This window comes from Tigriopus californicus, chromosome 1 (assembly GCF_007210705.1).
Source record: "Tigriopus californicus strain San Diego chromosome 1, Tcal_SD_v2.1, whole genome shotgun sequence".
In the NCBI taxonomy this organism is placed as follows: Eukaryota; Metazoa; Arthropoda; class Copepoda; order Harpacticoida; family Harpacticidae; genus Tigriopus; species Tigriopus californicus.
In genome coordinates, this window is record NC_081440.1 from 13998040 (window position 1) to 14008808 (window position 10769).

The following is a 10769-nucleotide window of genomic DNA, read 5'->3' on the forward strand; positions in this document are numbered from 1 at the left end:
TTTTTTCTCCAATAGGCAATGTCATTGTCCAGTCTCAGGTTGGTTCTTAGCCAATGGGTGCTATTGCATTTAAAGGTCTTTTTTATGAAGGTTGTGGCAGAGAATCAAAAATAGGGACCTCTCTTTCACTAGGAGACTGCACTAGCCCACAGACTTCTAGAAATATGGACTGCGAACGATCTTCCAGGCAAATCGGCCTGCTCTTGGTCATCGCCACTCTGAGTCACTTTTCGAATTAAAGTAATAAAATAAGAAACGTAGATCTCTCAATTAACGGGTAGGTCAATTTTATATCATTTACATGCAAAACCAATCGCTTCAAAGTTATGTTGTCAAGAGCTTATGTAGCTGACCAAGAGCAAGCCGAAAATTCAAATTTATGTAGTATTTATTACATAACTTTGAACATGTCTCCTGAGTTCCCTAAGCATAGGTTTGGCTCAAACTTGGCTGAGTTCATCTATTCTACAAGACTTTGTGGTCGTATGAAGTACTTAGTTGGAATAAGATGAGCGGTTTAGGAGATAGGATATTTTTGCTTCGTTTGCAGTCCATATTCCTAGAAGTCCGTGACTAGCCACATCCCCCTTAAAAAGCGGGAAGTGTACCTACGCGTATATGGCATCTAAGGAGATTCTCTAGCTTTGCCGTCTTTTTTGCGCTGCAAAACTTCCGTTTTGATTGACCGTTTGACCGCTCTGCCCTATGCCTCAACCGATCTGTGTTGATGGTTTCGTCACGCAGAATTTAATCTGCTAATGGTAGGGTTCAAGAAAATAAGCGGTGAAGCGGATAAGCCACGAAAATATCAGCTAATGCCTCAATTTGTCACAAAATGGGGGAACTTTTTGAGCTTTGCCTTAAGTTCAAAAGTGCATAGAAATATGCAAAAAGATATGAATTTTACTAAATATCCGAAAGAAAAATGTTTAAGGAAATAAAGTTTTTTGTTTTCACGGCTTTCTAACCGTTACAGGGAATGTAATCCCCAGTCTTATTAAAATGAAAGGTATAATTTCGTCGATTTTACCTTTCAAATTTTAAATGATATTTGGTCTACAACGAAGGTGGACTTGGCAGACCGAGCTAGTCCGTGAATGTAGGGTTTGATCTGGAATGCTATCTAAAAATTTGTCCAAGTCTGACTTGAAAGATGCTACCGGATCAACAAGCCTACGTATTCCCTACGAATATCAGAGTGAAGCAAATTAAACAATGAAGGAGCCCGAGAAAGAAGAGAGTTGGACTTCATTGTTTTAACTAGCCTGGATTCTCGAGGGCTTGAAGGTGCTCTCAAAACGCACATTTAAGCCTCTACGGTCACTAGAATTGACCCTAAACCCTGGGTTGGGACAAAGCTCATGGATACTTTTGAAAACGTACAATATCAGATACCTTTCGTACCTTCTCTGAGTACTGTACAATCCCAACCATTCTAACCTTTCCCAAACGAGAGCTCTCTCATTCCTGTGATGTTCCTAGTGAAACATCTTTTGGACTTGCTCGACCTTTTGCAAACCTGCTGAACTCATTGGAGCCCAAATGGGTGAGGCGTATTCAAGATGTGGCTGGACAATCGACTTGTACAGAGTTAGCATCGTGATGCTATCTCTGGACTTAAACGTGCGATATATCCAACCACACATTTGAAAAGCCTTACCCACCTTCAGCTGGATATGCTCATCGAACTTTCCATTATTTTGGAGGACTACATCTAGATCTTTCATAGATGAAGACTGCTAAATATCTTTACCTCCATTAATCTACGAGTGGAGTATTTGAAGGAGTTGACCCAAACATCATTGAGCGGAATTTCATTCCGTTCAGGGTCATATTACTCTTAGTAATCCAAGAGTAGATTCGATCTAAGTCCTTTGCAAGGCTACTGGAATCTTGGCCCTTCCTACCAGAAACTAACTTTGTATCGTCAGCATTAAGAAGAGAGACTGGCAGCAATACTAAGCTTTTGAAGGGGGGCAACGAATATATAAAGGAGGGGCCAAGATGGAGCCCAGGAACACCTGACTTGACATCATGTATGTCACTAAGGGATCCCTCGACCTTAACAATTTGCTTCCTATCATGAATGAAGCTTCTTATCCAATTGAGAACCTTGCCTTAACTCCCCCTTTTAAAATTTGGAACAATGTGAGCTATCTTTAGTGAAGATGGAAACTTGCCCTGATCCAAGATGCGGCACATCAAGTACGAGAAAACAGGAGCAAGAACCAGTGAGCATCTCATCAGAACTGAGACTTCAACACCATCAGGACCAGGAGAACTTGAAAGTCCTTGATGGCCGCTAAAGCATCTTGATCTGTGACTATAGGATCATCTAAACGCTCAACTTGACTAACCTTGTCTATCTCAACAGACTCATCTTCAGAGCAATAAGCTTTTGCTTCCAAACTCAGTGGGGTTGCAAATACACTGGAGAACTGATCTCCAAGCATGTTAGCCATAGCCCCTACATTACTAATGGCTGCCCCATCAACCTCAAAAAGCCCAACAGAATGGTTCGTTTTTCTCTTAGAGTTCACATAAGAGAAAAAGCCTTCGGATTTGACCTGACCTCCTGAACCACCTTACTCTCAGTTTGTAACTGGTCGTATTCGATGGAGGACTAAATCTTACCCTGAACTACGTCCAACCTTTTTTGGAGACTACCCATAATCGTTGCATTCGAAGTGCACTTCAGCCTTTCTGCTAGTTTGCAACTCTTATTTTGTTTTTTGCAACCTATATTTTGAATTTTTATCCGGTGATCGAAGCCAGGTTTCTGTTATGGAGATGAAATGAAATCTCTCTCTCAACGGCTAGTTCTTCTAAGATCTTAACTTTTGTGCTGTCTTTCTTAGAAATCAGACAATCCACGTTCAAATATAAGCCCCTTTACGGCCTCTCTTTTGACGGACCAAGTTCACAAATCTTGGCATCCTCTCAACGTAAAAATCCCTCTTATCAACAAAGCTACGTTCTACTGGAGGTAAGCATGAGCTAATGGGGATGGTTGGGTTTGAGGAATGGGTTGGGCAGCTACATTTGAATAGGAACGTATTTGGGAAAAGGGGTGGGGCAAGGAATATTAGGGAGGAGTGTTAATAGGAATAGGAATGAGAAGAGGAGGGAATTGGAAAGAGGGTGGGGGGTAGGAGGAGGGAGGGAGAAGCTAAATGGGTTAAGGAAGGGGGGTGGGGTGGGATGAGGTTTAGAAAAGGGTCAGCTCTAAAACTACGAAACTGAGCTATCCTATTTCTCGCCTTTCTTTGCGTCCCTTCTACGTGGACGGAAGTACACCGTACATTAAAGCACGTCTGAAGTCTCATGGACTGACGGCACATGTACGGGTGAAAAAAAGGATCATCTCCTTTGCTTTGTGATTCAGCCTCTACCAAATAAAGGGCTGATTGGGCCGATTCCTCTTTAGTGAATTTAAAAAGGTTTCACTGAAGGCGGGTTTCGAACCCACACCCTTTGGAGAACCATGTCGTACCTCGGGTACATTAAACCAATCGGCTACCATGGAAAGTATAATGCAAATGTGTTGCTTTTCGCTAAAAATATCAAAATCTTATTTATGATTAGCGACCCGGGTCACATAATGTCCGGAAAAAATGCATTCAAGGCATTCCCGTTTTCTTTGGCCCCGTGTGATGTTGCAAATAAGGGCCCTTATTGTAGGCCTGAAAAAGAAATTTGACTAACGCTGGACCAGAGTTTAAAGGGTTCTCAAAGACTTTTGGCCCGCATACATGATAAAAATTGAAAAATGGAACATGATTACGTCTAATACTCTTACTTACGCCTACCTCAAAAATCTAGCAACAGATCTTTGAATGGATTGGCACATCCCATGGGACTGCATACCCCAGTTAAAGGACCCGCGGTTTTATGACGAATTATGATACAGTAATAGGGTCAATTGTACTGACCGTAGAGGCTTGATGTGCGTTTTGAGAGCACCTTCAAGTCTTCGAGAATCCAGGCTAGTTCGAACAATGAAGTCCACATCTCTTCTTTCTCGGGTTCCTTCATTGTTTAATTTGCTTCCCTCTAATATCCGTAAGGAATACGTAGGCCTTGTTGATCCGGTTGCATCTTTCAAGTCAGACGTGGACAAATTTTTAGATAGTTTTCCAAATAAACCCTACATTCAAGGACTAGCTCGGTCTGCCAACTCAAATTCGTTGGTAGACGAAATATCATCTAAAATTTGAAAGGTAATAAATAGACGAATTTTAACCTTTCATGTTAATAGTATTTGGAATTGTATTCCCTGTAGCGGTTAAAAAAGCCCGTGAAAAAACAAACAAAAAATAGTGTCATTCAGCCTACACGGTCTTAGATAAATGTATGTGGAAATGGTGATGTCAATTATTTTTCAAAACAACATTTCTTCCACCCTTAAGATTAATGATCGCATTTTTGAAAGAGAAAACATACTAAATTCACCAAAGTAGTTTCTGCGTAGAAAAGCATGGGAAGTGAAAAATCTTTCATCTTTTGCAAAGACAGCTACTTCATTTTGAAAGGAAAACAATTGCCAAATATCATTAAAACGCATGTTTGACACGCATTTAATACCCTTTTGTACAACTATGCTGTAGGTCAATCGCATTTGCCTCCAACAAAATGTATATAATTTATATTTCATTGAAGTTGCATGGTAACCATAATGGCCGAATCATTATTGGCAAATAAATGAGATTTTGAAACTCGTGTTGAAAATGATAATGATGTGGTAAAACATTCATGAACCAATCGAACTGGCAAGCTAAAGAAAGCAATACAAAAATGCGGCATCATTTACTCCCCATGTTCTCAAAATAGAGAAGGAACTCGCTCTTAAAAATAGTATCTGCAATACGGATATTGCAGAAATGGCCTCTTCTCTCCATTTGTATAGCAAAAATGAGAGTTCTCGCCATGGCCGGAAATGACCCTGTTTCATCTTGAAAAGGATCATAATGTTTTCTTGTGCTTTTTCTTTAGAAAAGCCTTAACAACAACAACAACAACAATGGCAATTGTGTTGAAGCATCTCTCGCTCGTTCGTTCTCCCTTCACAATTCTGGAACACCCCAATGCCCTAATGTCTTTGAGCCTGGAACAATGGCAGAAAATGCCAAACCACCGAGATAAGCGCAAACAACTCGCTGGGCCCAACAAATCACCCACAATGCTCAGATCGAAAATGTTCTCTCAAAGGCCGTGTAGGCACGAAGGTAAATAAATGTGGTGTCAGGGGTTTTCACTCTTTGTCCTGCCCGCGAACAGACCCCAGTAGCCGGTTATTATTGAAGACCTGTCAACCGCAGAGGCTGAATAATCTAGGCAGTCTTTTCATGACGTGGCGTTGGCGAAAGCTCGGGCTCCATTTCTCAGGAGCCTCAAGTCAAGTTTGCTCATCTCAAAGGGTCCATCACAAAAGAACAAAGAAAGTTGAGGCACTTTTTCAAGAGCCCCATTAACTTGGCCAGGCAGACCCTGCGTGGATCTCGAGGGATAACTTAGGACCCCACCTCTTTCTGCCTTCAGTTGTTGGGACCGTTTGAACAATACTGATTCGGTGTTATGACGTGGAAAATGCCTTGGGATTGAGTATCCCCGCTCTGATGTGGAAAGAAACTTCCTGTTCCAGACTTGCTGTAAAAGCCTTGTACGACTACCTCCTTTCCACATTTGCATTTTAAAGGACCATTTACTTTCGGAAGCGTGTCTGCTTGCTCGGGCTCCAAGTCCTGGTTTTATTCTCCGTAAGATAACGGTAGATCTTGGCTGGATGGTGAGCCATTGACCTTCAAAAGCCTAAGGAAAATGCACAAAAGAAGCCTCCATGTGTTCTGGGGTCCAGGTTTCTTTTTCTCCGCCAGACCTAGGGACGTTTTCTCCGGCCGAGATTAGGAAATGAAAAGCTCCTTCTTCCGAAGAAGGTTGGATGGCAATAAATCAATACCAATGCTAAGAGACAGTGGAGCAGTTGGGGGAATTAATGGATTCTCTATGTGGAAATGAATGTCTTAATCGATTTGAACAAGATGGGGAGAGGCAAATGACCTTTTGTGACCGCAGAAGGTACGAAATGATATTCAATTCTACATAATAAAAAAAACTTACCCAAGGGAACAGGTCGAACGGCTCCGCGTGTTCCAAATCTTTGGTAACTTCTCAGGTTGGTGGAACGTCGCCCATCTTTATTGGCTTTGGGTGGTCTTCCCTTCCGGCTATTGTCATTGTCAAGAAAGCTGGCCTTGGAGTTGTTGTTCAGCATATTGGAGGCTTGGAGCCTTGGCTCTCGAGGGACTCCAATATGAAACACGGTTTTGAAAGATGTTACCATGGATGAGATGGTCCCTCTGATCCCTTTTGGACCATTTGGATCGGCCAGTCGGCCTGATCCATGTTCACTATCACCACGTTTTGCATTGGCAAAGTCCTGGAAATTGTGCCCATTCCGGGAAAGACCTCTTCTACTCGTGACGTGGTCGGATGATTGCCTGTGAGGATTTGGCTCTGAATCGGGAATTGTGGGGCCTTGATTGTGTCGATTGGATGGGACGTTATTGGCATCGTAAAGCTGGTTCCTTCGGATGGTGAGAGTACGTGGGCACCGGTCTCGAGTGCTTCTTTGATGATTGGATGGAGAGGATTCTGTCTCAGAGTTGGACTCCAAACTGTCAAAATGACTGGAACCATTCATTCTTCAACCGAAAAGTTGGGAACTTGGGCCACCAGAAGAGTCCTGGTCGAGATGAAGGCTGAAACGTAATGGCTGGAAGTTGAGCAAACTTTGTTGCCTCCACAAGAGGCAGACTCACTTTAATGGTATGCAGAGAAGACCATTCCCAGGATAATACGAAAGTTGGGACCCGACTCAAAATATGCCACAACAGTTGAGCCCCAAATGCACAAGCCCAAATCGATTTTCTACAATCTCAAACTGATCCTCCTACCTTTTTTTTCTAAGCCATAGAAATCCCAAGATCCTGCTCAAATTATGAAACCAAATTGGAGAGGCAAGTTCACTCACGTGGACAGTATCAACCAAACTACTGTACTCGAACGTACTCGTACGGAAAGAAAAATGGAACAGTTGGAGGCAGCCTTTGAAGACCGAAGACTGAACACTGAAGGTGAAGAGCGATGCTGCACACTCGCGAGCAAACCAAAGAACAAGAAAGAGCCGCGGCCAAACTCAAACGACGTCTGGCGATATACTGGAGGTGAAACGAGCAGCTTCTCTGTAGTACATACCGTCGTACTTGGGTTTGAAAAGGCCACCGGCGAGGATCCATGGTGAGCAAAACCAGAATGGCTCGTCGTGTGCCCCTTTCTCCTGGTTCACTTTGAAGCTATGTGGGCGTTCGAGCTCACACTCCGCCTTCGTATTTTGAGCACATGCGAGCCAACGTAAGTGCAAGAGTGCAAGGGTGTGAGATCGGTGAAGGTTGGAGAAGGGTGCAATGATTTTGGACAGTGCTTCCGATACGCAAAGCAGAGCCAGCAACCAAGTTCCTGGGTTCCTCTTGACAGGCAGGCTTTGTGAAGCCAGAAGGTCAGGGCGCAAAAAGAGATTAATCTGTTGGCCACACAAAAAGATTGGCAATGGGATCATGGTTGATTATTGTGGACCTTGATAACTCCTATGAAGCCTGTCTGATCGGAAAGATGACGGAAGTAAGAAGTACAAACATTCCTATTGCTAAAGGGGTGGTCAATCAAGGAATGGTCTTTTATATAGTATATCACTTTGTTCGATATATTTTTTGATTCTTAAAGTATAGCTTTATACGATGTACACGGCACATTCGATCAAACACCCTCTTTCAATTGGAAGTGTCCATTGAAGCATGTGATGTTTACGGGTATAGAGAAATTGGCGATCATTTTAGGGTCAAGGACGCAACTATGATGTGCCACTTTTGAGGGCAAATCCTCAGGATCTTTTCCGTTGACTTCTACTAATTGGACCACAATCATCACCAGGAATCCCAATATCACGAATAAGGCCTAAAGAAAACGTACAAGAAACACTTCTTTAAGAACACTGTGCAGAGTTTCTTGCCCCCGATGAGCGGCGAACTTACTTGATAGATTCCTTTCATCTTCTTCTGCCTTCGCTCGTTCTCCAAGACTTCAAAGAAGACCACGTAAAGCAAGGTTCCCGTGGCCAATCCTTGTAAAATGGTGACAGTTGGGTTTTGGAGTTCTTCATCTACGGAGACCGTTCCAGTGAGCAAGGTGCCAATCAGAATGCCAAAAGGGGAAATGAGGGAAAACACGCCAATGTAAATGATAATCAGGAAGGGCCGGATTCCCGTGGTAACGAATTGGATGCCGAGACAGAATGCGATCACATACTTATGAGCGGCAATGGCGAACAGTAGGTACCAAACGTTGGCTTCTTTGTTGGTTAATCCAACGGCGATGCCCTCGAAAACTGCATGAAGTGACAAGGCCAAGATCACCAAGAACCCACGCAAGGATGACTGAAAGTGAAAGAGGTAAGCGTTTGTCATTCAGATCCTGAATCATGGCTGACCAAATTTCTGATGCACGATTAACTTCCAAACTCCCCTACATGGAGTACGTCAGTACTGGAGTGGAAAGCTTGAACGAAACTCGAACGTCTGCTAGCGAGGTTTGGTAGAGCTATGCGTTACCTCCTGATCAGATGCATTCCCACTGAGAGAGCGCTCAATGAATTTAATTTTCTTGTTTAATCACTCGATTAGGAGGTAACGCCTAACTGAAGCGTCTTCTAGCGAGGTTTCAGAGAGCTTTCCTCTCCGGTTCCAGTTATCCCTGGCTCATACGGCTCATACTCTCTTCCTTTTCTGATACTCTCCTGTACGATTGGGCTAGCAAGGACATTGTCTAGTAGTGTTGGGCAGCTGATCCATCGAGAGGTGATATCCAGTTAAAAGGTGTCCCTCCCGATCAAAGGCTTGACAATTCACTATTGTCCTCGGCCAAGTATGCCTTGGAATACTTATGGTCACGGTAGCTCAGTCGGAAAGAGAAATCACGGTATCTACATCCTACTTTTCATTCTCCTCTCCTTCCTCCTCTCGTTGCGGACAAACAAATGGAGAAATACAACTTTTCATCATCATCTTTTTCCATGGAATTATGCTAAAAAAGCTGAGGGTAAGTTTAGAAAAAAAACTATGTTTTTAAAGTTAGTCACCAAAACCTTGTAAAACTGTGCTCTTTGTAGTACTTTTTGGTTGGAAATGATAATTGGCAAAGTGTTGACGCGTCATTAATGATACAGTATAGAACCTCCACCAAAATAATTATTTCTAAACCATAATTGTTTGGAGTTTTACCCATAGAGAATTTGAAACGCCTCCCAAAGAGTTGATGGCTTATTTATTGTGTCACAGGTTTGGGCAATACACACTTTTTGTAAAATAATCTCTTGACAAAATCTGGCATCTTAGACGTATTCTCTCATTTCTACGTTTGTTTGTCCGGACCTAGACAAAGTAGAGGGCGCTTTGTCCGCTTCATAAAAATTATAATTACTTCAACACAATCAGAATTGAGCCTGGACGTTTTTCCACTCTGTCACATCAATGCTCCAATTGCTAGTTCCTTTAGAGACAGGAGAAATAGAACACTGAACAGTATCATTTATTGTAAAAACCCACAATGCATCAACACATGACAATAAAAGAGCACTAGTAAGGTTATTTTATGCATTTCCCTGACAATTTGCTGGCAGATCATAGTTTAGGCTTTTTAAGTGGCAAGCATTGTACATTTTCATCATGACAATAAATCCAAGTTCAGCAGCCTAAGCTTAAACAAGGCTAGACTAGAGCACAATCTTGGGTTCAGCGACAAGAAATTTCACAATTTCACAATTCAAACAACAAAAGCTCCCTTCCGTACTTTTGAGCGTGTGCATGGCTGTCTTGAGTGTTTTCTTGTCCTCTTTTGGGCTTGTTCATTTGAGCTCCTATTGGTTCTTTGCATACGATAACACTTTCCCGTAGCGAAACTTTTTACTCTCATTGTTACATTACTGTCATTTGTAAATTCAATGATGCAGCTTTCATCAAATGTTTGTTTTCTCATTTTATCTCTTAGAAAAGCATTGCAAACATGATGGCGAGGTACACCTTTTAAACGTTTGGCCCAATGCTGCTGAATAAGGGAAAAATAGTTAAATCCGAGACTCCAAGGTTAGTCGCATTACGATCTTCGTTATCAAATTGGCTCTCCTAACTGACCATGATGATCCACCAATCACACTTACTCTATGTCCCATAATCTGATGACTGATATGTATCTAATCCTCTTACCTGAAATGACCCATTATTAGCGGTCATGATATCAATCCCAACTGTTTGATGGCCCAAATCACCGTGGGCGGCCTCCGTCTCCAATTCTTGAACTGCCTTCTCCATAAGCGCGGCAGTGCTACGGCCAGACTCAAATCCTTCCTTGTGCCACCGTTGAATGACCATGTGGATCAGTTCCTCAACTATGAAGATCATGAAAAACCCACAGAGGACAAAGATCTCGGCCAAAGGTAACCCGGTGTCAGGGATGGTTTGTTGTTGGATATTGAACTCGAGGAACTCGTTGACTTCGGGTAACATGTGAGTTAAACATGTGGTCAAGATGACTCCAGCTCCAAAGCAAGACAAGGCGGAGAATAAGAAATTATTTTTCTTGCTCCGTTCTGATTTCCAATCAAAACATTGCGAAAGCTTGATGGGAAGGATGCCCACGATAAGTGACACGCCTCCCAAGAC

At 42.6% G+C, this 10769-nt stretch overlaps 2 protein-coding genes across 4 annotated transcripts in view; both read right to left on the reverse strand.

Moving 5' to 3' along the window:
- The window catches only part of LOC131877117 (uncharacterized), an 11513-nt gene extending 4342 nt beyond the window's left edge, over positions 1-7171 (reverse strand). Inside the window, exons 1-2 of one of the 3 annotated variants that reach the window (XM_059222704.1) lie at positions 7031-7171; positions 6118-6758 (exon numbers count right to left, since the gene is read on the reverse strand). In XM_059222704.1, the coding sequence (XP_059078687.1) occupies positions 6118-6700 (583 nt within the window). In that variant the 5' untranslated portion in view covers positions 6701-6758; positions 7031-7171. Of the gene's footprint in view, positions 1-6117; positions 6759-6818 lie in introns of all 3 variants that reach the window. The other 2 variants (XM_059222713.1, XM_059222722.1) reach the window with 2 other exon arrangements.
- Positions 7172-7868: 697 nt separating this feature from the next.
- LOC131877135 (zinc transporter ZIP1-like) overlaps positions 7869-10769 on the reverse strand; it is a gene marked incomplete at its 3' end in the record, with an annotated part of 14370 nt that continues 11469 nt past the window's right edge. The window contains 2 exon segments of the mRNA XM_059222734.1: positions 7869-8010; positions 8088-8489. Coding sequence (XP_059078717.1) covers positions 7869-8010; positions 8088-8489 — 544 coding nt within the window.